Genomic DNA, 24122 nt, shown 5'->3' on the forward strand with positions numbered 1-24122 from the left:
TCTCTGCCAGTTGACCAGATAAAAGTTGCTCAGTTAAACAGAACTGTGGAGAATCACACCAGCAAGGTCTCTTATGCTTGAACCAATCCTGCTTAATGTATTGAATGACCTGAAAAATGGTTATAATAGCAAGACAACACAATAATGTAAAATGCTAAATGAAATTATATGTTAATGAACATAAAGTAGTGCATGTGAGAAGGGAAAGGGAACTGATGAACAATTTCATCGTATGTATAGAGTAGAAAACTCTATGTATTATCACTAATGGAAAAGATTCTGAAATCAAAATAAGTAGATTTTTGGTAAGGTAAAAAGGTAAAAATCAAAGAGCCCTCTGGAAAACACTTTGGTAAAAGGGAAATTTAATTTAAGAATCGTTGGAAAATAGGGGCAGTGCAGAAAATGTGTTTCAAATGTATAAATCTATAATTTGTCTGAATATTGTATATTTTGTCCTGTCCTTACAATCACATCTTAGGACACAAGGATACTGGAAATGACTTTTTGAAAAGGTGGGGTAAGTAAACGAATGATCAGAGGAGTGGAAAAATGTCTGTATGATGATAGACTAGACAGACTGAGTTTCTCTACCTTGGAAATAAAATAATCTAGAGAAGATAAGGTGGAGCAAATGAAATAATGAATTGCATGAAGAGAGTGAGTGCAGAACTGTCATTTCAGTATCTCTTAAAATATGAGAACTAAAGCGTTTGTGCTTATATGTCCAAGCAAGTTTAAAACAAAGAGCAAGAAACAATTTTTCATACAAAAAATAATCAAACAATGTGAGACACTGCCACTAGATGTTGCAAAGGCCAAAAGTTTAACTGAGTTCAGAAAGGGATTAATGGCTACTTTTGTTTCATGAATTGTAAAAACATCCTGCTCAGACACAACTTCTGGCTGAGGAAGTATCTAAACCACTAATTGCCAGAAGATGGGAAGGAGGGATTGCTAAACTTTTGCCACAGTTCTTATAATCTTTCCTTATGCATCTCCTAATGGGCGTGTTGGGACCAGGATAATGGGCTAGACAGATTGTGTTGTTTTGTTTCTTTTTTTTTGGTCTGACCTATTATGGTTCTTTTTATTTTGTAGGTGTAGATTTTTTTTTCAGTAATAGGGAGACAAAATGGAAATTTTTCAACTTGTTTTTTGAGTTCAGTAAATGCTGTCTGGAATAAGATTCTTAATAGCTAATTATGAATGATCACACTTTTTGCTTTTCTTATTTTAAAATATAAAAAATTAGTCCAAAAATTCATCTACTGCACATTTAGGAAGTTTTTCTCTAAATATAGGGAGATGTGGATGAAGGTGAATCATTTATATATGTCATTTGAGTGATAATGCTGTATGTCTAATTTAAAGACTAATGTGTCAGAAAAGCTGAGATAGTAAGCAGAGGGGGAGTTTTCTGTGGCCCTTCTCTGAAAGGATGTGAAGGGTGTTATTTTTGCTGTTGTTGTCAGTTAAGGAATACTAAGTTTCAGTGAAAGAATATCCTAAATTCTACAGTTGTACTTTCAACAATTAATAGGAACAGAAACCAACAAGGAGAGTTTCTTTAATATTTGTACTTCTTTTTTTTGCAGCTCTGTAATCTTTTTTTGTCCTCAGAGTGAATTTTGGCTTTTGGGACCAGAGGAAATATGAATGATTTTTTGTTGTTGGGTTTTTTTTCCCCTCACTAATCTTCTATTCTAGTTTTTTTAATGTGAATTTATAATATAGAAGTTTATTTCTATTTACTAAACAGAGGTTTAATCAATTATCATGGTGCACTTTAGAAATGAAAGATACATTACTCTGTGTCAAATGAGTTTATCCTGATCTGCACGCAAACTATGCACAACATTATAAATCATGGTCTCAAACTTCTAACGTTGTTGGTTTTGTTTATTAGGAAACCTTGCTTCAGATCCAAAAAGGCAATAAGAAAGCATGAAGAAAGTGGACCTCAATTGATCATGAAATGCAATTACACAGTATTCAAAGCTGAGTGAAATAAAGACGTTAAATAGCAGTAGCCCGAAAAGTTTAAAATTAAAAGTAGTTTCATCAAATGTGGTGAAAAGAGAGATTGGATCAATGAAACTGATCTCTTGTATCTTGTTTGCTGTCAATTTATATGAAATGATACTTGAGGTCCCCTCCTTTTCATATGTACGTAAACACATTTTGTTTATTTGTGGAATATTACTGGAGTGGTCTGGCAGGAGATTTATTGAGTTCAGTGTATAAATGGAAGCAAAAGAATGAAAAAGCCTTCCATCTGGTCATCCTTAGCCTAGCTAATGTAATTGCAGATTTTGTTCTAACAGTGAAGTTTAATATAACAACACAGAACTTTACTATTGTGTTGCTGAGTTGCAATGAATCAGTATCTGAATTAAATGAATGGGAACTATAATAAAAACATCTTTTTTGTCCTATCTGGTATAGTATTATTTAAAACTGCGGCTTGTATCCAGAAGGTAGACAGCAATCCACTACATTGTCAGAGTATCTGTAACATACCAATAGAAACTTGAAAAAAATTAAATTAATTTTCTGTTGCTTTTCCTGAATCTAATTTCTCCTTTACCTTTTATCTTCAACTCTTTGGAAACCCTTAGGATGGTTGGAGTGAGAATTAAGGTATTTTTATTTTTTTATAAGAAAAAAAAAATTAGGTACCTCCATCTCAAGGCTCTGGGGAACTTGTGATCCCTCACAAAGATGAGCTCAGAACAGCTTCTGCATTGGGTACAACGTTTTACTAGCTGGAGGGTGCAAAGGCACGAAATGCAGGATTGTTGCCCTTGTGTCAGGGAGTACTTATCAAGGAGTTTTTCCAACCTTACTGGTTCACATCATATTTGTTGTAGTGCAAAAATGTGGTTTGGAAGTTAGATGTGCAAATTATCAGAGCAGTGAGAAATAAGGGGGAAGGTACAGATCTGGTGAGGAAGTAGAATCCAGCTGAAATTTAAGGGATTACAATATGGCAGAAACAAATATTGCTGACAGTATTGTTCATTTGTCTTGGTTTGGCTGTGTAAGTTTGTGTGGAAGGGCTTTGGAGAGATGCTGCAAGGTAAAACTACGCTAAGCTCTTAATAGGCAATCCCATAAACAACAAGCAAACATACTCATAACTTTGTTCCATCTCCATGTTAAATGTACATCTGAATGTACAAAAAACTTTTTCCTTAAAAAAGCATGGTCTAAACTTCTGTTTACTACTGATTTTTCAGGAATAATTTTATAGCAGGGAATGTGATGTAAAGGTGATTAGAAAACCAGAACCTATATTTGGAATGAAAAGCTAAACATGTCGCTGTGTTACTACAAGCCAATTGTTGGTTCAATTTTTTTTGCCTTTTGTCAGTCAATTGTAACCTAGTAATGGATAGAGCTGTATAGTGTTGCTGGTGGTTATTCTAAGTTTTTTTTGCTTTACCTCATTCTTTCCTCTCTTTCTCTTCCTTCTAGCATGCATTTAATCCAGGTGGACTCTGTTCAGCGCTGGATGGAAGATTTGAAGTTGATGACAGACTGCGAATGTATGTGTATTCTCCAGTCCAAGCCCATCAGCATTGAGAAGGATGAACAAAATGAACTTATGCTTTCCTCACAGTACAGCACTTGTGATAACTTGCAGCTTCTACTAAAGAGAGCTTGGATCATAAGCACAGAATTGACAAGGATTGCTCAGAAGCTGGAGAAGAATAGGTGGCAGAGAGTCCACAGCATGACAGTAAGAGTCAACTGCCACGTGCGTTCAATGATAAATGAGTACAATACGTTCACCAGGAATCCTTCAGAAGAAATGCACCAGGTGTGATGCTTTACCTGATGTCATGTTTCTCTTATTTTTTGTTTGTTATTATTATTATTACTTGCTTTAAACAATCTGTAAGAAATCCTTATATACTGACACTGGTCCCGGGTTTAAGACTTTCTAATGTCTTTTCGGTGACGGACATTTTATTGAATTATTTTGGATGCTATTTTATAGGCTTGATTCTGAATGTTATTAATGACTAATTGTGTTGAAAAATGTTTTGCTTTTGAACACGACAGGACTAAAGTATTTTGATACCCCATCTGTGAGTTCCTTTGCATTTCCTACATAGAAAATACTACTTTTTTGTAAACTTCCGTTTTATCTCTACCTGTTTTATTCAGAAAAATAGATAAAGAAGTTTCATGTGAAGGTTTTTCAATTAACAAACAAGTATTATTAATTTTTGTAAAGAAATTATATATATGGATATTGCTCTAAAACCACTTTCTCTTTCTCTCTCTGCAGTTTGAAAAACTTTTAATAGACAAGTGTTCAGAATTTACAGCATTCACAGAAAGGTAACCTAAATTTTGTAATTGAAATATTAATTTTGCTGGTTTGTTATGTTGTGGAATTTCTAATGAGAAGCATAAATCCACTAACACCCTCAAGTTGTTTGAAATAGGCCCCTGTAGCTCTGCAAGACTTTCTACGTATTAGTTTGTGGTGGGTGAAGTGAGTTGCTTTTATCTAAACTGCATCCTTATGAAAGATGGGATCTGCTGCTGCACAAAAAGCCTGGCATCGATGTGAAGCTTCATGCAAGTGGATTTTTCAGGACTTACAGATGTAATCAAGGGAGAAAGTCTGACTCTAAGGATGTCAGTGACAAAGTGCCCTTTCAGTTCTGTGGAGCCAAGATTTCAGTTGGTGTGAAAACCTAGTATACACATATCCATGTATGTATTAGTAAATAAAACCAAAGTAAATACACAATCCTTTAAATTGTAGTTGTAGATTTACTCATCTCCCTGCACTCTGGAATGCTGAGAGTAGGAGATAAGAATCTCTTTTATATTCTGCTATGAGATACACTGATTTAATGAGAGCTCTGATCTCAAAGTGTCTGCCCCAAATCAGCCATTCCTCTCCTTGTCTTTTTGACAAAAGTTTGATATAGGTGGGTGACAGAGAGGTAAAGCTGAAAAGGTTACCCATGTGTAGGTAAAGAGACTGATCAGCCAAACTGTACCTTCCATTACAATGGCCTGTCTTGGCGGAATATGTTCTAGCAATTCACATGAATGTATTTCTGTGAGGAAATATTAGTTATTTCATTTGAATTGTATAAAGTTTTCCATCTTTATCTCATTTCTTCAATTATAACCAAACATCACTGGTTACAGGATAGTTATACTAATTCTGTAAAGCTGCTTTATGTAATCTTTCTGCATAGATGGACAAATTTTACTTTTGACTATGCTTTTTAACTCATCTGGACACACACTCATTTCTGCATCCTTATTCTGCTATCATTAAACTATGGCAAAAAAGGTAAAGAAATGAAAATTATGGAAAGCCCTTCTTTGATTACTAATGATGGATGGATGTGCACAGCTCCAGTTGAATGCAAACATCTGAGAGTGACTAGAACTGTCATCACAAGTGGAAAAGAGCAGAGTTACACTATATGAACAAACAGCATCTGCGGTAAAATTTGGCCTACAGTCTGTGAAGTTAATTGTGATTCCAAAATTATTCAGTAATGTCCACTATTGTTTTTTCATGGTATACTTACTATGTGCAGGCAGAGCTTTGATTAAAGTCTGGAATTAAGCTAACAGCACATAGACATTGTCCTTGTCAACAGCTGAATTCCCGTTATATCGCCATTGTTAACACAGGCCTCACCTCTGACAGTCAGGTCTGTTGCATCTTTTTTTCCTTCACCCCTTTCCTTTCTCCTTCTTTTCAGGTGCATACAGACTGAAGATGAAGAGATACTGAAGTCTATGAAATCTTGTATTAATGAAACACTCACCACCGTTGCCCAGTATTTTGGCCAGTTGATAGAGCTGGTTTTAACACATGAGGCACAGGTGAGTTTATAGTAAAAAAAAAAAAAAAAAGTATTCCAAAATGTTTGAATCTTGAGGGAGACCATGCATTGACGACCCAAGGTCAGGTTGGATGGGGCTCTGAGCAACCTCATCCCTAGTGAAAGGTGTCCCTGCTCATAGCATGGGGTTGAACTAGGTATTCTCTAAGGCCCCTTGAAACCCAAGCCATTCTATGATTAAGAGGAGGTTTAGAATTATAACTCCCAGTTTTCAACAAACCCATGATCAGTAATTCAAATATGTTGCAATGAGATTTAGGTGATTGTTTTCTCAAATTCTCCAATAAACTCAAATCCCAGACAAAATGATCTTGTGGAGCCAAAATTTCAGTTGGTGTGAAAACCTAGTATACACATATCCATGTATGTATTAGTAAATAAAACCAAAGTAAATACACAATCCTTTAAATTCTGTATGTAGATTTACTCATCTCCCTGCACTCTGGAATGCTGAGGGTAGGAGATAAGAATCTCTTTTATATTCTACTATGAGATACACTGATTTAATGAGAGCTCTGATCTCAAAGTGTCTGCCCCAAATCAGCGATTTGTTACTTTTCCTGATGTCTCTCCTTTCTTACAAGCTAACTTCTGGACAATGTCTTGTCAACAAGGTCTTTGGAAACTCCTTCTCTTCCTTTCATACAGACACTGCTTTCCTTTAGAAACCTTGGAAAAAAATTATCTCCCGCTCTCAGTAATTCTCATTAAAATCTGAACTTTTAAAAATATGTATATATAGCAAGTATATTATTGCAGCACACATTTTAAACAACGCATGTTTTAGACTCCAGGAAGTAGTGATAAAATATAGTGTTGTGTACAGGTTATACATTACCCAGAGAGGTTGTTGACTATTCTTTCCTGGAGATATTCAAGAGCTGCCTGAACACAATCCTAAGTATTGGTTAAATTCTAACATACCTTGATGCGCTAAGATACCAAAACAAGTGGTTCTTTCAGAAACATTCCTTCTAGTTTTAGAAGATGATTACTGGTAGGTGAGAATCTCCAAAATACATTTGCAGAATTGCAGTCCAATTAACAAGCTACTTGCTAATATGCTTTGGTTGAGAATTATGAGAACCATATGAAATGCCACATATGAGTTGAGGTGTGTAAATAACTTTGCATATTGCAAATTCAGTGAGTAAGTTGTTGTTTCAGTGCTTAGGCTTTTCAATCTGAAGAACAGTTATTCACTGCTGATATTTCTGCCTTTGGGCATCTGAGCATCTGCATGAAATCCTAGTCCCTTTTTCTTTTAAAGGAGTGGAATTACTACTCCACATCATCTAATTTGTATTTATGGGGCTGAAGGAGTTGGATTAGAACTCATTAATAAAAATAATTTTAAGAACAGTTTTCTGAACCATTCAACCAGCCTGTATGCCCACTTCTACCATAAAAACATATTCTTTCTGGGTATTTTGTTGCTCTGAATCAGATTAAGTGACTGTGTGAGAGGTCAGAACTTTCAGCTTGCATTGTGTAAAGAGCTTTCTTTTCTAATCAGTGTATCAGGATTTTATTCAGCAAAGGTTCATATCCAAGTGTGAACTGTTAAACTATATTTTTTATGGAACATTTTTCTAATGCTAAAGGTGAAAGAACAGAGCCTCTTAAAGGGAAGGTAATTGAATTTTGTATAAATAACAGTATAAAATGTGGTATACTTCCTTGCTCTTCTTTTAAAGTTGGATAAAAATGCTTACCTTCTTCCTCCCAGCAAATATAATTAGTTCTTCCTCTAATGATTCTATTTTGTTTCAGAAAGAGTAAAATGAAATAAACTTCATATTCTTCTGACAGCTGTTCTTCTCTATGGAGCTGCAGTGACACAAATGCAAAAGCAATATAATTATTTATGAAGATAAAAATATCTAATCCATTTCATACATTGAAGAAACCCCCCTATATTTCTTTGAGAACTCCCTGTATTGATCAATGCCATTTTCTGTGTAGTTTGAGAATAGTGATGAACCCAGAGGCTTAGAGAGTAGTGTAAGAAAAGTTATAGCAATATTCCTTATAAATAAGGTGGCAACCTTGTGATCAGCTTTTACACCAAGCTAAATTACTTGTCTTCTGAAAATTCTGGTTCAATCTCAGGCCAAACCTAATAATAATTTACTAAATATCTGAAGAGTTCTTTGCTGAATTCTCAGGCATGAGCCCATTTTCCTGTCCTGTAAATATTTATTTTTAAAATATCACTATTCTTGGTTACACCTATTCAAATGCAATGAGAAATGATTTACTGTTATCAGTTTGACTTGTCCAACTTTTCTTTCCTCTCTCTGGGTGAGAAGCAAGATGATTAAAGAACTAGGTTGTACACTCCATCTTGTCTTTAAATATAGAATAATAAAATAGAATCATAGAATCATCAAGCTTCGAAAAGACCTCCAAGACCAGTGATCTAACACAAATGCCTTTAATTGGAAGTAAGTCATGTTTATTATGTTATGTCACACAGAACCTGCTGAGACAAATAGAGCTGTCAGATAGAGTGCACGTCACCGAGTCGGCGATTAGCAGTTTGTTCAGCCTTACCCAGGAAGGTGCCCATCTCTGCCGCATCATAGCTAAGGTAAGGGCATATATGGAGTGATCCAAAGAGAACTGGTAGTACAAGCAAGTTATTTTACTAACCCCAGTAGTGGTTGCAAATTTTGAATTGCGCAGTGCAAGATGAAATTATGTATTTCAGGAGAATAATAGTCTAGGTTAAAGAACAACAAAGTTTACTCCGCGGAAGTATTTTTTTCTTCTTCTTTTGCTGCTTTTGCAAACCTTACTTTGCAGAGTATATCACCACAACCATTCTATAAGAGATTTTTTTTTTTTTTTATAAAGGGCCACAGCCTCCCACTCTTTAATGTAATAAAGCTTGGTAACTGTGCAAACATCTACAGCAGGATAGCAAGCTCCAAGAGACTTCTGAGCATTGCTTCAATTACAGTTTTCTCTGTATCACCTGTGGTATGCATCATTTGGGAACTTTTTTAATGTCTCTCCCAATGGAACTTTTTTGATATCTCTCCCTATAGTACTTTTGAAGTACCAGCCATGTAAGTAGAGAGAAACTTTACAACTGGCCATGCACATGGCTGACTATGCAGAGAAACAGCAAGACCTCTTCAGCTGTGTGTACAGAGGATGTTATCGAAGATGTAAATTTAGAAATATTTTGCATGCATTATTTTCCTTTAACGAAAGAATACCATTACAACTGCTTCTGTCAGTGTGTGTTCTTTTTACTGAATACTTGGTGCTAACTTTTGGTACAAATGAATCATTCTGCCAAAATCAATGATACTGGAAATCCCTGAAGAGTTTGCACCTTTGAGGACACTTGGATCTTGAAAAGTGAGAAAGGTAGGACATTGTGTGATGCTGAGGATAGGACAATCACAACCACAGGGTGTGTAGAAAAAAGAAAACCTCCCTCCTTAAGCTTCTGCTTATGTAGTGGTGTGCTAATACCTTGTCCTACTCAGAGATGACGTTGAACAGCAACATTTGATTAATTTGACTTCTGATGTGCCTTTAGATGGATATTTACACTATAAAAGGTACTACTCTGTTCTGAAGGCTGAGGATGAGGTAGGCTCAGAAATGTGTAGTGGATTCTGGCAACAGCCTGAGAGGTTTAATTTTTTCTAAATTGGTATTTGAGCTCCACTCAGTGGTACCCAAAAACAATGTTAAAATGTTGAGTACTGAGGAACTGCAGAACTGGTAAACTAATGAAAATTGATGTTGTGCTTTTTACAATTTTGTGACTTCCATAACAGTTTAATTTAGCAGAAGTGAAGTCTCACCTTCCATAAATTACTCAACTAATATATTGCTGAAACCTGGATGTGTCACAGGTTTATAGCTGAGGAAATGCATCCCCTTACGCAAAGAATCCTGAGTGGTGTTTGGTTGCCAAATTACAGCTGTGATTGAATCACCTGTCCTGTGCGTCTGTCTCCCCTGGGCACTGTGAAATGCATGTGTCCCGACTCACCATCATTCTTCGCCCTCTGTATTTTCAAATTCAACCACTTCAATAGTTAGCTGTAACAGTAAAAATGCAAGGTGATTTGAAAAAAAAAAAACTAAAAAAAAAATCTGAAACTGCTTTCACTCATTATGGGGGTGAGAAAGGATTAAAGTCATGCAAAGATCTCAAAACCTTCCACAGATACTGTAGTTTCCTCAAGAACTGTTGTATTATCCTTGGTAAAAACTAGCCAGAGAAGTGGAATATTTGTTCACCATGAAAGCAAAACTCAACAAATTTGTTCATGTAACCTTGAAGTCTTACTCTCCATGACAAAGTGTGATCTCATGGCACACTGTTGTAAGGTTTTTTTCCCTGCCCTCAACTATAAATTACAACTCTCAAGTACACCAAAATCTCTGACATGCAAAAAAAGCCCCATGACAGTATTGTAATGCTACGATACTACAGGGACTGATTTCTCTCTTTACATTTTGGTAGATGTTTCAATCTTCTCCCTCCTTCTCCCTCATACCCTGACAGTATTTTACAGAAATTAAAAAAGGCTTTGAAATGCTTCCCTCTATGCTGAAGCGTCACCTATAATTTTATTTCACCTGGAGGTATTTTTTGAAGCTTTTTTTCAGCATGTAACTTTGTAATCTGCCATGAAAGAATCGTGTTGCTGACTCACCCTGGCAGCCAGCTAGTAGTTCTCACTAGCTGTCAGAGGTATAAAGCCTAAGGTCTCTAACATAAATAAGTAGTAGCAAGGACATAATAAGAAAATTAGCATTACTTGGAGCAAACAGATTATAAATAGATTTGGCTTTTTAACAACCAGAAAGGAGAATTAGTAAAAAATCTGTTCCAGAGTTATAATAAATAAATGCTGGGATACATAGTTATAAAGAAAAAAGTCTTTTTTGAAAATCCATTTTACCAATGATAGGGTCCAATACCAACTGTAATGAACTAGGTGCTGCAATAATAGTCTTGTAAAAGAGAAAGAAGCAAAAATGAAGATAGTCATACTTGCCTATCACCCCTTTTGGAGAATGCTTGACTGATTTCCTTGTGGCTGCACAGCAGATCACTTGCTTTGAGAAGCTTCTAATGCATCTTACCTTACCTTTGTACTCCAGTTCCTTTTCTAGCAAGTATTTACTATGAAGGTCTCTTTGGAGATCATCTATCAGGAAAATTACGACTGTTTTCAAAGGCTTGATGAGAATTTATTGCATTTTGAGTCATTTTAGGCTGAAACTGCAAAATATTCCCTTAGAATTAGATGCCTTTTCCTTCCTCTCTTGATTCACTCAATTCACTATGCAAAGTGGGGCTTTTCATACACATGACCTCTTTCACATACTGCTGGTGATTGTATTCTGGGTGATTTTATCTATCCCCAAAGGATATCCCCAAAAACTGAATTCCTATTAATCCCATATACGAAAGGAGTAGGTCATCAGGTAGTAAATCAAGTGCCTCTCTCTTTTTCTCTGCTTCAGAGTATGTGAAGCCTGTCCCAAATGAAACATGAGTTTCATTGCTGCAAGAGCAGCATTCATGTGTTGTTTGGTCAAAAACTGGAAATGCCAAAAAGTCTGCAAAGGATAAATAAAAGCATACTTTATATATATTGGGAACTTTTGGAAAAGTGCAAGTTGATCTCCAAAGCAAGCAAAACTCAGTAATGTTAAGTTTCTTTGTTGGAATGGTACTGTTTACCCATTTGACCAATCTATGTATATCCCTGTCAGATGAAATAGTTTGACATCATTGCAAAAGATACAGGGAATGAAGCTTAAAAAAGTTGAATAAATTCTGAGAACTGCTCTCATCCTAGTGAGGGGATTGATTTTGACAGCCACAGAATCAGGCTCAGTATTTTCTACCTATCCTATATTTCATTTACAGATCTCTAGGTTCATTACTCATCATCAATATTTTACAGCTTGGTAATGGCACTCAAGGCACAAAATAAACAGTTTAGATCTCCTCCTGATAAATGCAGTGATAAATCACTTCCTGTCCATCAAAGGGAAAAGTAGGGCACCCATTTGTCACACAGAAGGCTTGAAGCAAATGTGCCAACATCACTTGAGCTTTACTAGTATTGTCCATAAACTTCTACTTATTATGACTGCAGCAAAGATTAAGATCATCTCTGATTCTGTTGAACTGTGGGAAATTTCAAATTGATAATGAAATTAAAAAAAAACACTCTAACAAAACCATTACCTTTGGCTTGGGGATGACACTGTAACAGCTTTTTTCCCCTATATTTTTGACAGATAATTTAGTTACTGCTTGGGTGAAATACCAGTATCTTTTTGTGGAAGAAAAAATATAACTGAACCTTTTTTCTAGTGTACTGCCTCTTTTTTAATTTAAAGACTCAGAAATATCTTTCTGCAATAGGCTATATATAACAGTGTTAGATATAAAATAACTCATACAGATACATGAGCACTTCTTACAATTCCAGAAATAAGTTTTACTTTTAGCAAACTTCAGTAAGCTTAGTGTTTTCACTGATGTCAAAGAAATTCCATATGCATATGTAAAGACATGATATAAAACTTCCATCTGAAAAATATATTGAAGTATTAATTTTCTCTAATTCTATATAAATTGGTATAAATTTTTTTTAGACTGAATAGAGGGCTTTGCTTGCTCTATTATTCTTTATTGTATTCAAGCAGAACTAGTACAAAAGTATAGAATTCTGAAAACGAGTGGAGTTTGAATTGTAGCCTGGAGGTTTTAAGTCAGTACAACTTTCAAATAACACAAATGGTTGAGGAACAAAAAAATGTTATTTCTATTAATCTAAAAAAAAAAATTAAAGAAAGGCTACAGAAAACAGACTTAAGAAGAAGGGTGTATTTTATAGTTGATCTATGATTTCAACTATTTTTTAATTTACTGCTGTGATCTGAATACTGTAGTCTGAGGTCTTTGTCTGTAATCAATATTTGAAATGCTTTTCTCTCCATTTTGTGTCTGCTCTTGCATAATATAAGACACCTGTAATCTACCTGATAGCAAAACATTTTGAAATGAAAAATAATTAAAAAAATCCCCACCACATGAAGTGCATATGTCGTTGGTACTTATTTATATCTTTCCATTTGTTATATGAACTTTGCTAACATAAGCTGTACTGGAAATGGTTAAGGATAACTAAAATATACCCATATAATAATATATTGTTGCATTTAAAGAAAAACGTTTAGTAATGCAAATTTTATCTATTAGAGGATGAAGATAGGAATTGTATCTGTATAAAACTTGACACATATTTCTACCTTATTTTCAGTAGCTCTTCAACCACATGACCTTCTTGTTCAAATTTTTAGCATTAAGTAAATACTGTGTGGAGTTCAGAAATACAGAGGAAAGGGAAATATATGCTAACAAAAATCTGCTTTGTACTAATAGAATATGGCTGAATTATCACTTAAATGTCACTCTAATTGCCACCTATTGATAATTCTTTGTAATTTTCACACGAATGTCAAGTTTAATTTAAATGGAGCTTGTAATTGGTAAAAGTCAATCACTTAAGCACACCTCCTACTGAGATTATATTACTTTTTCATCACTTAGTGTACAAGCATTAATCAACTTGAGTTCTCTGTGTGAGCTTAACATCACTTTGGTGTTGTTATAGTAATTTGGATAAATTACTAAAGGAATTGGCCCCCCAGCCTATTCTTGGTTAAATACTAGGGAAACATTCAGTGCTACTTTCCTGATTTTTGTTTTTCCCCTGCAGGAAGGAGGTGTAGTCACTCTCTTTAAGATCTGTCGCCAGGATTGTTTCAGATGTCTTTATCCCCAGACACTGAGAACCTTGGCATCAATTTGCTGCGTGGAGGAAGGGATGCACCAGCTGGAAAAGGTAGGCACTTCAGTATTCTTTACTGACTGCATCATAAAACAGAGAAGTGCTGTCTTTAATCTCTTCTAGGAATTGATAATATGGTGGAGTTTGATACTGATGATACTCCACATTATGCTCACCTCTTCTGTGCTGAAAACATCTTTGGCCTTTACAAAATTAGCTGCAGCAGTAGCATTATTCTATTATGCTTTCATAAATAAGGTTCCTAAGTGGGGATAATTTTTGTAAAATAGATAAACATGTTGGTGACTATGTCAAAAAAGCTAGAGAAATTACAATTTCTGGACTCTCTGGAGTGTTTTTTTAGAAACTCCACTATTTCAAATAATCCTTAAAAGAGAGAAAGCTTTATATCTCTTTAAATCCTTTCCTGATGCTCTGGTAGGGCAGCTGCTTGTGGTACTGAAGCAACTTGTGAGAGTTATAATTACACACAAAGAAGTGGGACAGATATAATTGTTAGCCAAACAAAAAAATGTATCTGCTAATCAGCAACAGGTCTCACGAAAGCCAATTTTAACTGGGATGACCAACATCAAAACATTATCCAGATAAAATTATATCAGCAGTTTAGGCTCCATTCCTTTCTCACTCTCACTACATACTGCTATGTTTTGGAAAATGAACACTTCTGGTCACTAAATCATGATCTCATCCTTTGTATTTCATAAAACAGTCATCTTCCACAGCTGAATAATAGCCTCTTCAAGTTAATGATAAATGATTTCAGTGCCTCTTTACATTGACGTATCTTGTAATTTACCACCCCAAATTCAAGCAAACTGTGACAGAACATCTGAAGCAAAAAGCAAGTCTCTGAGCTTACAGTAAATGAAGATGACTTAAATTTTTTTTGACATAATGCTGTTTCAGACTGACACCAGAATCAGTCTAAAAGGATCTTTCATTATGTCCACTATAATAGAGTTAGAAATAAAAAAGATTGATTTATCTCACCTGGTCCAATTCCTGGCAGCGTCAACATGTGTTTAATGTGGCCCATATCAAAGTTGATGAAACAGGAATACTAGAAAAAGTGATAACTTCCAAAATCTTTGTTTAATCTACTTTAATGTTGGTCACAAGTTAAATTTATCAGGGTAAGCTTTACCACAATCAGGATTGGATCAGGGTTTAAAGGATTTTTAACTGAAATCCCCACCTTCAAGGACCTTCAATTCTTAAATCACCTCTTGGCAAAACTTAAGGCTGCAACATGAGGGCCTGGACATTAATCCTATTCACCTGACTGAACAGACAGGTTTATGAAAGGAGGTTTGGTTATCACACTGTCAACTTCTTTGCCCAAAACTGTGTTACTGGAGATCTCTATGTTATGTGGGTCCAGTACACAGTACAGTATGTTATGTGGCCTGAGTTTCTGCTGGGTGAGAATGTGTGATTTCATATGTCAGAAGAAACAAAGACATTTTTTCTCTATGAGGAGGTTAATGTGCCTCCAAGCGATCATGGATGTTAACACAGGCCATGTCAACTGTTTGTCACCTGTAAATTATCTATCAGAAGGTGACAGCCCAGGTTTACCAGTTCAGAGAGCTGAGGAATGATAATAAGCAAGAAGGTTTTACTACTCTTTGTATTCTCTTTTCATCCTTTTTGTACATTTATTTAGATGCAACAAGGTATTCTGACACAGGAAATCGATGAAAAGTGCGTGTTTCGGATGACCAGTATTTTGATGGGAACAATACCCCAGGTTTTTATATTGTCTTACTTAAAAGAGAGAGGTTTATTTCTTCTAAAATTTGAAGTACTCTTTCAAAGAAAAAAAAAAAGATGGTTAACAGTATTAGTACTATCAGTTAACAGTATTGTCATTACAAAAGTTAGCATAGGACTTTTTATTTGTCAGAAAGAGTGGTTTATATTATCCAACTGAGTACTGGGTGCTAGGGAAGCATTTAATTTACTTTAATGTGAATATCATTATGCCACCTAGTGCATTAAAACATCAGTGCAATTTGAATTTGATTTTTAATGACAGACATTCCATACAAAAAAAAAAAAAAGGCTTGGACTCCAAAAGATTTAGATTAGGCAAATCAAGATAAAAAACCCCACCAAAACCACACAAACCCTCCCTCCTCTATTTTTCAATTAGAATTTACAGCTGTTAAAGTGCTTAGAAGACCACTTAAAAGAAAGCATCAAGAGTTATAATTTCTAATGAAACATTTATCTGAGAGGCGAACTAAAACAGGGTAGTATACTTTCTGGAGTAATTGCAGTGCTTAATTACTAAAGACATCAGGAATATTGTTTATTTATCCAGTGCTCTTTGATCTTGCCAATTCAGTGGCAAGAACATGTATAAGTGTAGGTGTTATTTAGAAAGTGAGCAAGGAAGTCTGCAGTTCACAGGAAGCAATCCAAGTAGAGAATATCTTAACTTTTTAACATCTATCTTTAAGACACTTGAGTATTTAGCTTTCTTTATATTTATATTTCTGTATACTTGGTGCAAATTCAATGTGAATGGGTTTGCTGGGTTTGCACCATTTGTCTTGAATAAGTTTTTGGATTATAATATGGAAATACTGTCCTCATATACTAATAAAGGAAAGTAGAAAATTACCTATTATAAACAAAAATATTTCTTTCAATTTAAAAAAAATAAAAATTACTCTTCCCATTCACATATATTTAAATATATCACACTTGAAAAAGCCAAAGCTGTTATTACTTTTTTATCATCTTGATAAACAAGCTGATCTTTGCTATAATTGCAGTGACAAGGTAGTTGTTGCAATGATTTTTTTTTTCCTCACTTAGGTGAATCTAATTGACTGTGTGTACAATAAAGCAGAATTAGTAGGTTAAAATGCTAGTTTAGAGTAGTTGTTATTTCACTTGCAAGTACTTTACTGAATTTTGAAAAAGTACTGTACTTTGTTGTATGTTGAACTATAGAGCTCCAGGAACTCAACAGTAACAAATTAGTCAGGCAATTAAAGTAGAAAAATAGTGAAGAAATAGCTCATTTCGTGACTGGGGACTGTGTAAATAAATGTTCTACGTAAGCTGTTCTTGATAAGTGGTAATTTTGGTGCTTCAAGCTGCTTGCAGATGTCTGGTTGTTTGGTACACTTTAATTTTGTAATCTCCTGTGACAGCAGCAGGTTTGAGATCATTGTTTGGTCTCTGCTGTCTGACCAGTCCCACTTCAGAGAGGAGTAGAGAGACCCTGGAAAAGCAATCAGAACATATTATTCCTATAGCTTCCCATTCCTGTACCCAAGAGGACCTTGTCAACTGTGTCTTGTGGCTTTTGAGCATGCAAAGTTTTCAGGGGAAAGCTCACTCCATCAGAAAAGATGTATGGGTATTCTTGGTTTAGGTGTTTCAGAGTTTAAGCAGAGACAATATGTAACACAGGCAGTTGGTAATATAGAAAATACATAAAATCTCCTTTCAGAAGAACTGAAAGGAGTTTGTGGGAGGTGAGCACAACTGAAACTGAGGGACGATATTAGTGCTGCACATGCAGGCACACATGTTGGTGTATCCTGCCCTGAGATTAAGGACAGAAATACAATGATATATTGGGAGATTGATTCTGAAGACAGACATTTGTTGAGGATTCTGGAGGGTAGAATATCAGAACCTTTATGAGTGTACTTTGAAAACTTAATTCACCTCAAGGGTTACAGACTGGAGGAGTCACAGAGTTGGGGTAGATTATCCTATTTTGTGAAACTTAGGGCTCAAAAAAGTAATATTGTGATCTTGATAACATAGATCCCGCAAATTGCCTTAGGAATAACTGTACCTTAAATACTGTTTTCATTATCAAGACAGACATAAAATCTAACAGATACTGTTTTCAACATGAAGCAACCTTGCCTGGAAATGGGGTTTCTGTCTGACTACAATCATACATCTTTAGCACACTTTTTTGCCTAAAGCATTTCTTCAGCCTTTTTCCTTCCTGCATGTGCTGAGATTCAGCCTCATTAAAGTCTAGTCTGTGGCAGTTTCTCTTCTTCAGGTCTCTCTGTACAAAGGCTGTCAGTGGTGGTGCTAAAAGGCATGGATTTCTACTTTTTACCCTACCTGAAGCTCAGCTGTGTGAGTTTTCACTGAGGCTTCTGCTACAATGAACTTCCAGCTTCAATAAAAGAACTACAGAGCTAGTTCAGAAATAAATAGCAAACAGACAGTGTAATGTACTGCAGGTTTTACTGTGCATGTGAAACGTTATTACATTAAAAATATTCAGCTCAGCTGAGACCTAGATCAAGGCTCAACTGCTACAGAAACGTAATGATTATACAAATAGTCATTCAAGCAGCTGCCTAAATATTAACAGTGTGCAGTGTATGTTTACTTACACTACTTAAACTACTCCAGAAAGTAAGACACCTGGAATCAACTCATTAAGAGGAGATAATCCAGAGACGCCAGTGACAACAGTTGTTACTTTCACTAGTAAACCCCTATTTTTAACAAATGACACAGCTTTTATCGATGTGCTTTAAGCAAAATTGCCTTGGAATTGATTATACATTGCTTTGAATGCTTAATTTAAAGCACATTATATCAGATTACCTCCAGGAAAAGAATCTGAAGAAGGGTGAAGCAAGTACAAAGTGTACAAATTTTGTGGCTGGGAAACTATGAATTTCACAGGGACTTCTTAAACATGAGTGACCTAAAAATTTATTATTCACTGTGAACCCAGCCTGCTTCTCAGCACAACCATGATGTTATACACAATAATAATTTCTGCATGATGGGAGTGTAGTCTGTCAAAACAAGCTTTTGTGGGGAATTAAATAAAATGTTTATTATAGAACCTGCAACCACAACTTTTTCCTAGCTTTTGAGTAAATGTGTGTTGATTACTTGATTCAGCTCTAACCACTTTGAGCTTTCAGTTTCAAACATTAGCTTCTATCAAAACCATGGAGTAACTTTGTTTCAGATGAAGTAATCTCAACTTTTAAAACCACTGAAGTTCACTTAACTGTTGGGTAAGACAGAAGTGATAATTAGGTATTAGGAAGAAATTCTTCACTGTGAGAGTGGTGAGACACTGGAACAGGTTTCCCAGAGAAGCTGGGGATGCCCCATTCCTGGAAGTGTTCAAGGCCAGGCTAGATGAGGCTTTGAGCAACGTGGTCGAGTGGAAGATTCCCTGCCTGTGGCAAAGGGGATTGGAACTAGATGATCTTTAAGATCTCTTCCAATTCAAACTATTCTATGATTCTATGAATTATGGAGAGGGCTCTGATTATGATAGCTTGAGTGGTATGAGGGTACAGTCACCACTTCAAAGGGTGAACACAAAAGTTAGCTGGTGACCAACAGGTTTCATTGTCACAGCACGTGAATGCTCCACAATCATGAATGTTTTATTCATAGTACCTGGTATATGATGGAAAAAAACTTTGTACCGTACAAGAGACTGAAATTTTTCCTGATCTGAGTGAACTGTACAGTTGTCTTCATATTTTATTATTCCAAATACAAAATACTGGGGAAAGGAAAACATTAATAATAGACTTCTAGAAAAGGTATTTGAGATTGTCAGCAACTAGGAAGGAGGAAACCCACAGGCTGCTAGATTTAAAAACATGTCTATAGGTTGTTTCCTTTTTTCAAGAGGTGCAATAGTGGTGTGTAGCTTTCTGAGAAGCAGTGAAATGCTGATTTCTATTGTGGCAAAGAGTGGCTTATTCATAAGACTTTCAGCAAGAGAAAATCTCAGAAAACACAGAGATCTGCCTTAGCCTGTTAGCCTTTCTCACTCCTCAGAGCTTTGTGTTAAAGTTTCTTTTTTTCCTATATGAAAAATTTTTATGACCAATTTTGTTAGTTTCAGAACAAGAGATTAGATGGGCTTATAAGATGATAAAAATTGCATAGTTATTTTATTCTAAAAAGAGTTGAATTCAAGAACTCAAATGATTCAGAATTTTTTTAAAAGAAAAATATTTTAAAAACTCTAAAGTTTTCAAAATTTAGTTTTAATTCATGGATAGACAAATTTCATGTTGTTTTGTTCCCTGGCTAAGACAGGACATGACTGGGCAATAACAGAAAAATACAGGGCTCTTAGAAGTCACTAGAAAGTGTTAAGTTGTTAAGGAGCCCTTCTCTTGTCTCTTTTCCATAAAAACAGGCAAAATGCAGTGTTATAACCTTTTCTTAGTTTTTCATTTGTCATGTTGGCAAACACATTCTCAATGATGTTTTATGAAGGGAAATATCATTCTTTCACATTCCCCAAAGTAGTTCTGGTTTGCAGGAAAAACCTGTGAAGCTTCATGGTTGGGAAGAGACCAGAAACTTACTTTCAGCGTGCTTAAAACCACAGAGCACTGGCTTGTGTGTTAAAAGCATGAAAAATGATTTAGGTGGGTAGGGTCCAAGTGATATGTTCCTCTTACACCCCTTTGCCTGGGGAGTCAGCTCTTCTTCTGGTTTGCATTATGCACTTCTTTCCATTCTAGAACATTGTTTTGGATCATTTTCCACGGCTGTTTGTAGCCAGGCTTTGAAATTGTGATTGTGAAGTTATGAACAGTAAGCAAGAATGGATAAAAAGATTTCTGAATTTTGAGAGAGAAGGATAACCTTTTAAAGACTCATTCTGGCAACTTTTGACATACAGTGCAGAGCACACTCTAACTTGGTGGCATTGACAGCTGGAGCTGGGAGCTGTGTCTCACTGCTGTCACTGGGTAATTGTGTAAGTCATATGAGAATTAAGAGCTACAGTGAGAAAGAACTATAAGTCAACCTTAAGGAATAGTGTGGGGAACAACATTTTTAAAGCTGCTTTTCACATAGCCTTTTTGATAACCAGGCATATCTATTTCAGTAGCTGAGTTTGTAGCACAATTACATAATGTGAAGTTCTAGGCTTGCAGCTCTTTAATTTACTGGACACTTTTTCTCAGTAAGGCTGTTTAATTAATTGGCAGTGAAAAATGTGCTGGGTTTGGCAAATTACATTTCTGTCAGAGCCCCTGCAAGATTCATTAAATCATATCTGAGAGTGCAGCAACTGCCCTTCCCTCAGTTACTGGCTTTGTATATATTAGGTGGTGTTTCAAGTTTTACCTCCTGACTGCACAGCTATGTACACATAATTAGTAAATGCAGCCTCTTTCAGCACAATCCCAGGCAAGAGTAGCAAGACTTCTTAAGTCATTGCAGAATCTGACATCTTAGATGCAACAGGCTGCAGTTTTAAGGCAACGTGCTTTGGAAGTCAAGGCAGTGACATATTTCTGAATACTGAAAAACAGTGTGAAAACATGTTTAAAAAAACCTTGACCACCACCCTCACCTCTCCCCTGAAAAATCTCATAACAACAACAACAAACAAAAGGGAAAAAAACTCTAAACCCAAAAGAGTAGCTAAATTCTTCAGTGTCGTTTGGTCTGTTGAAAACCTTCGACCAGTTACACATCAGACTAAAACTTGTTTGCTTTATGGTAGTACCTACTTTATCATGGAAAGAAGAAAGCAAGGGGTTTTTTTTTGTTATGCCTTATTCAGGAGACATGGTAATGAATAAAGACAGACATGTTAGTGCAAGATTATGGTACATTGCCAGTTCTCTATAGGAAAAAAGTATACTCAAACTGCTTTGGCTGAGGTCATGGCCATTATTTCAATTCTGTTAAAATGACTAACGAAATTACAGTTGTCGTGCTGTTGTAACCCTGATGGTCTAAAGAGATATGTATCAGCTGCTCTGCTAAAAGATGTTACTTCTCCTTAGAAACCTTCCTTCACTTAAATCGTATTATAGATTTTAGAAGAGGGAGAAAGGAGCCAGCAAGCATAGCACTGAAGGTAAACATTTTGGTAAGAAGACTTGGTTAAGGAGTTGGTGAATATTTGGCTTTGGAGAAGAAAGATTTCTATTGTCTATCAGTAGATCCTCACTTAGATATCTGGCCTTACCCAGATTCTGCAAATATATACTCATGCACTCAGCCTTAAGCATGTGAATAATTTAATTTAAAAACAAGAGAACTGCAACCTGTTAAAAATGTCAACAGATATGCACATCTGTTGGTCTGTTCATGGCTAAGGTTTCCTACTGCAGTAGGAAAGTTTGAATATTTGTTTGCTGACTACCGTACATATGTGGCACAAATCAAAACTTTCAGAGTCAAATCAAATAGGACCTTTTTAATCAACTTTGTCTGCCTTTTCAATAGAGTGAAACAGGCAGTCTATGAATTGACATACAAATCTATCTGTACACTGATAACAGAAGTGCTGCCTCCTAACCCAACAACGAACGCTTTAAGTCTTTTCCCTTTAGTGTGAGTCCTTCCACGTCACTCACAGATTTAGGCTTTGTGTTGTTTGCCCTGTGCTTCAGTGGCATATTGCTTAAATGTGAATCTGTGATAATGTGTCCACATGCAAAAATTTGAAAACAGCCAAACTGGCCCTGTGTGGTTTGGTTTTTTTTGTTTGTTAGTTAGTTTGTTTGGTTTTTGTTATTGTTTTTTTCATGTTTCAGCCAGACCTAATCAGGAGAAGGCATTGCAGTGGCATTCAGGTATCATCAGTGATGTGCTGGAAGTAAATCTTGCCACTCCTCTGTTGTACTTTTTTTGTGGCTCCAGAACAGTGTTCAGCAGAGTGAGAGCTGATAGGATTAGGTGTACTTTGGCACTTAGTTTCCATACAGGATGCAGTCACTGAAGGAGGAGCAACATCTCATCTATCCCTCAGCTCTGTCCTTTTATACACCTCAATTTTTTTAATTGTGATGCAGGAGAGACTCTACAATCTTTTTTCCTTCTTGTTTTGAAAAGACAAGTTTCATTGAAATAGATTTTGGAAGTTGAAAAGGAGAGTCCTCAGACTTTGCCAGGTTACTGAGGTGTGCACTTCAAAGTGCAAGATCAAACTGGACCGGTGCCTGTAGGTTGCCATTCCTTCCAACTTCATTTTGAAAACTTGAGCTGGTGCCAGGTTACCGTTCTGCACTTGTTTGGCTCCCATATAATTTACACATGGTTTTCACAGTCAGTTATGTTAGTATTTTATGCTACCTATTGATTTTGTATTTCGCTAAGTATTTTATTTAAAGCACTCCGAATAGCTTTAGATTTATGTTTCAAAAGTCAAGATGTTAAGAGAATTTTATAAATGAAGAATAATTTGGAAATCACCAGATGATGATTTTTCTACAATGACTTAAAATATAGCCTAAAGTGATGACAATGACCAGGGCAGTGAATGATCCATGAATGACGTCCGAAGGAACAGAAGCCAACGTATCAAATGACAGGTGGGTTTTCCCTGCCTAATAATAATAATGATAATAATAATAATAATGATCTATCAAGCAAATTTAATTTTAAGATGAAAGAAGCAGCTTACTCAGCTCCTAAACTGAAGGTAGAGATTAATGAGAATCAATTGAAGCATTTAAAAAGAGTGCAAGCGGAGAGCTATTTTGGACCACAAATATTCCTCTTGTCCCTCATAGAAGCAGAAAACTGGAAAGAGATGGCCTTACAGAAGGACCTAACAGATGAGCTAACAGAGTAGCTTTCATACTCCTTTTCTCTTCACTCAGCAGGAAGCTGTTGCATCTCATATCTGCATTTGTATCCATATGTAAGCACATGTGCTGAATGTGCTTACGCCGCTCTTATTAAATAGCTTAGCTGTAGCCACGATAAAGCGTGAGGAGAAATAGGGGTGAAAATGCTTGTAAAAGGAGATAAACACATTAGATAGCTCCCCTCTACAAAATTTCTACTAGATAAGTTATGCTAGCCTGACCAATCCATCCTGCTGCAGACTTAATGACTCAGTATTTTTAATGATTTTTCTGGCTCAATAGAAAATGAGTAAAGGTCCAAAGAGTTTACTGCTCAGAGCTTCCCTTTCTTGTCTGGCTGATCCTTGAGTTTGCCTAAAGCCCCACCAGTTTCTGAGACCTCTGCAGGATGAAGAGCTACATGCAGAGATCTGGTAACACAACAGGGATTTAAACACCTTTGGAGCTTGAGAATTCAGTACTAACATTATCTTCCCTTTTAAGGCTTCTGTCAGGTATATTTTCTTGCTTAAATTAACTATGACTCTCGGAGTTTTCTAGTGCTCTATACGGTTTCTTGTATATCTATTATTGCTTGTGCAACACTGACTTTCAAAAATGTTAGCACACGTTTAATTTTGAAGGACTGAATTCTCAGATACACATGACTAAAAAGAAAAATGAGAAAATAGTTTCTTCATTTATCTAACTGAAATGATGGAATTATTCACTAACATAAAACTACACTTACAGAAGTACTGAATGACAAAATT

The 24122-nt window shown here is 35.8% G+C and overlaps 1 protein-coding gene across 2 annotated transcripts in view; it reads left to right on the top strand.

Moving 5' to 3' along the window:
- INSC (INSC spindle orientation adaptor protein) overlaps window positions 1-24122 on the top strand; it is a 136303-nt gene that overhangs the window by 70536 nt on the left and 41645 nt on the right. For both annotated transcript variants that reach the window (XM_032691019.1, XM_032691020.1), the window contains exons 3-7: window positions 3481-3826; window positions 4301-4353; window positions 5751-5874; window positions 8374-8487; window positions 13673-13798. In XM_032691019.1, coding sequence (XP_032546910.1) covers window positions 3481-3826; window positions 4301-4353; window positions 5751-5874; window positions 8374-8487; window positions 13673-13798 — 763 coding nt within the window. The remainder of the gene's footprint in view (window positions 1-3480; window positions 3827-4300; window positions 4354-5750; window positions 5875-8373; window positions 8488-13672; window positions 13799-24122) is intronic.

Source organism: Chiroxiphia lanceolata, chromosome 6, assembly GCF_009829145.1.
Source record: "Chiroxiphia lanceolata isolate bChiLan1 chromosome 6, bChiLan1.pri, whole genome shotgun sequence".
Taxonomy (NCBI): domain Eukaryota; kingdom Metazoa; phylum Chordata; class Aves; order Passeriformes; family Pipridae; genus Chiroxiphia; species Chiroxiphia lanceolata.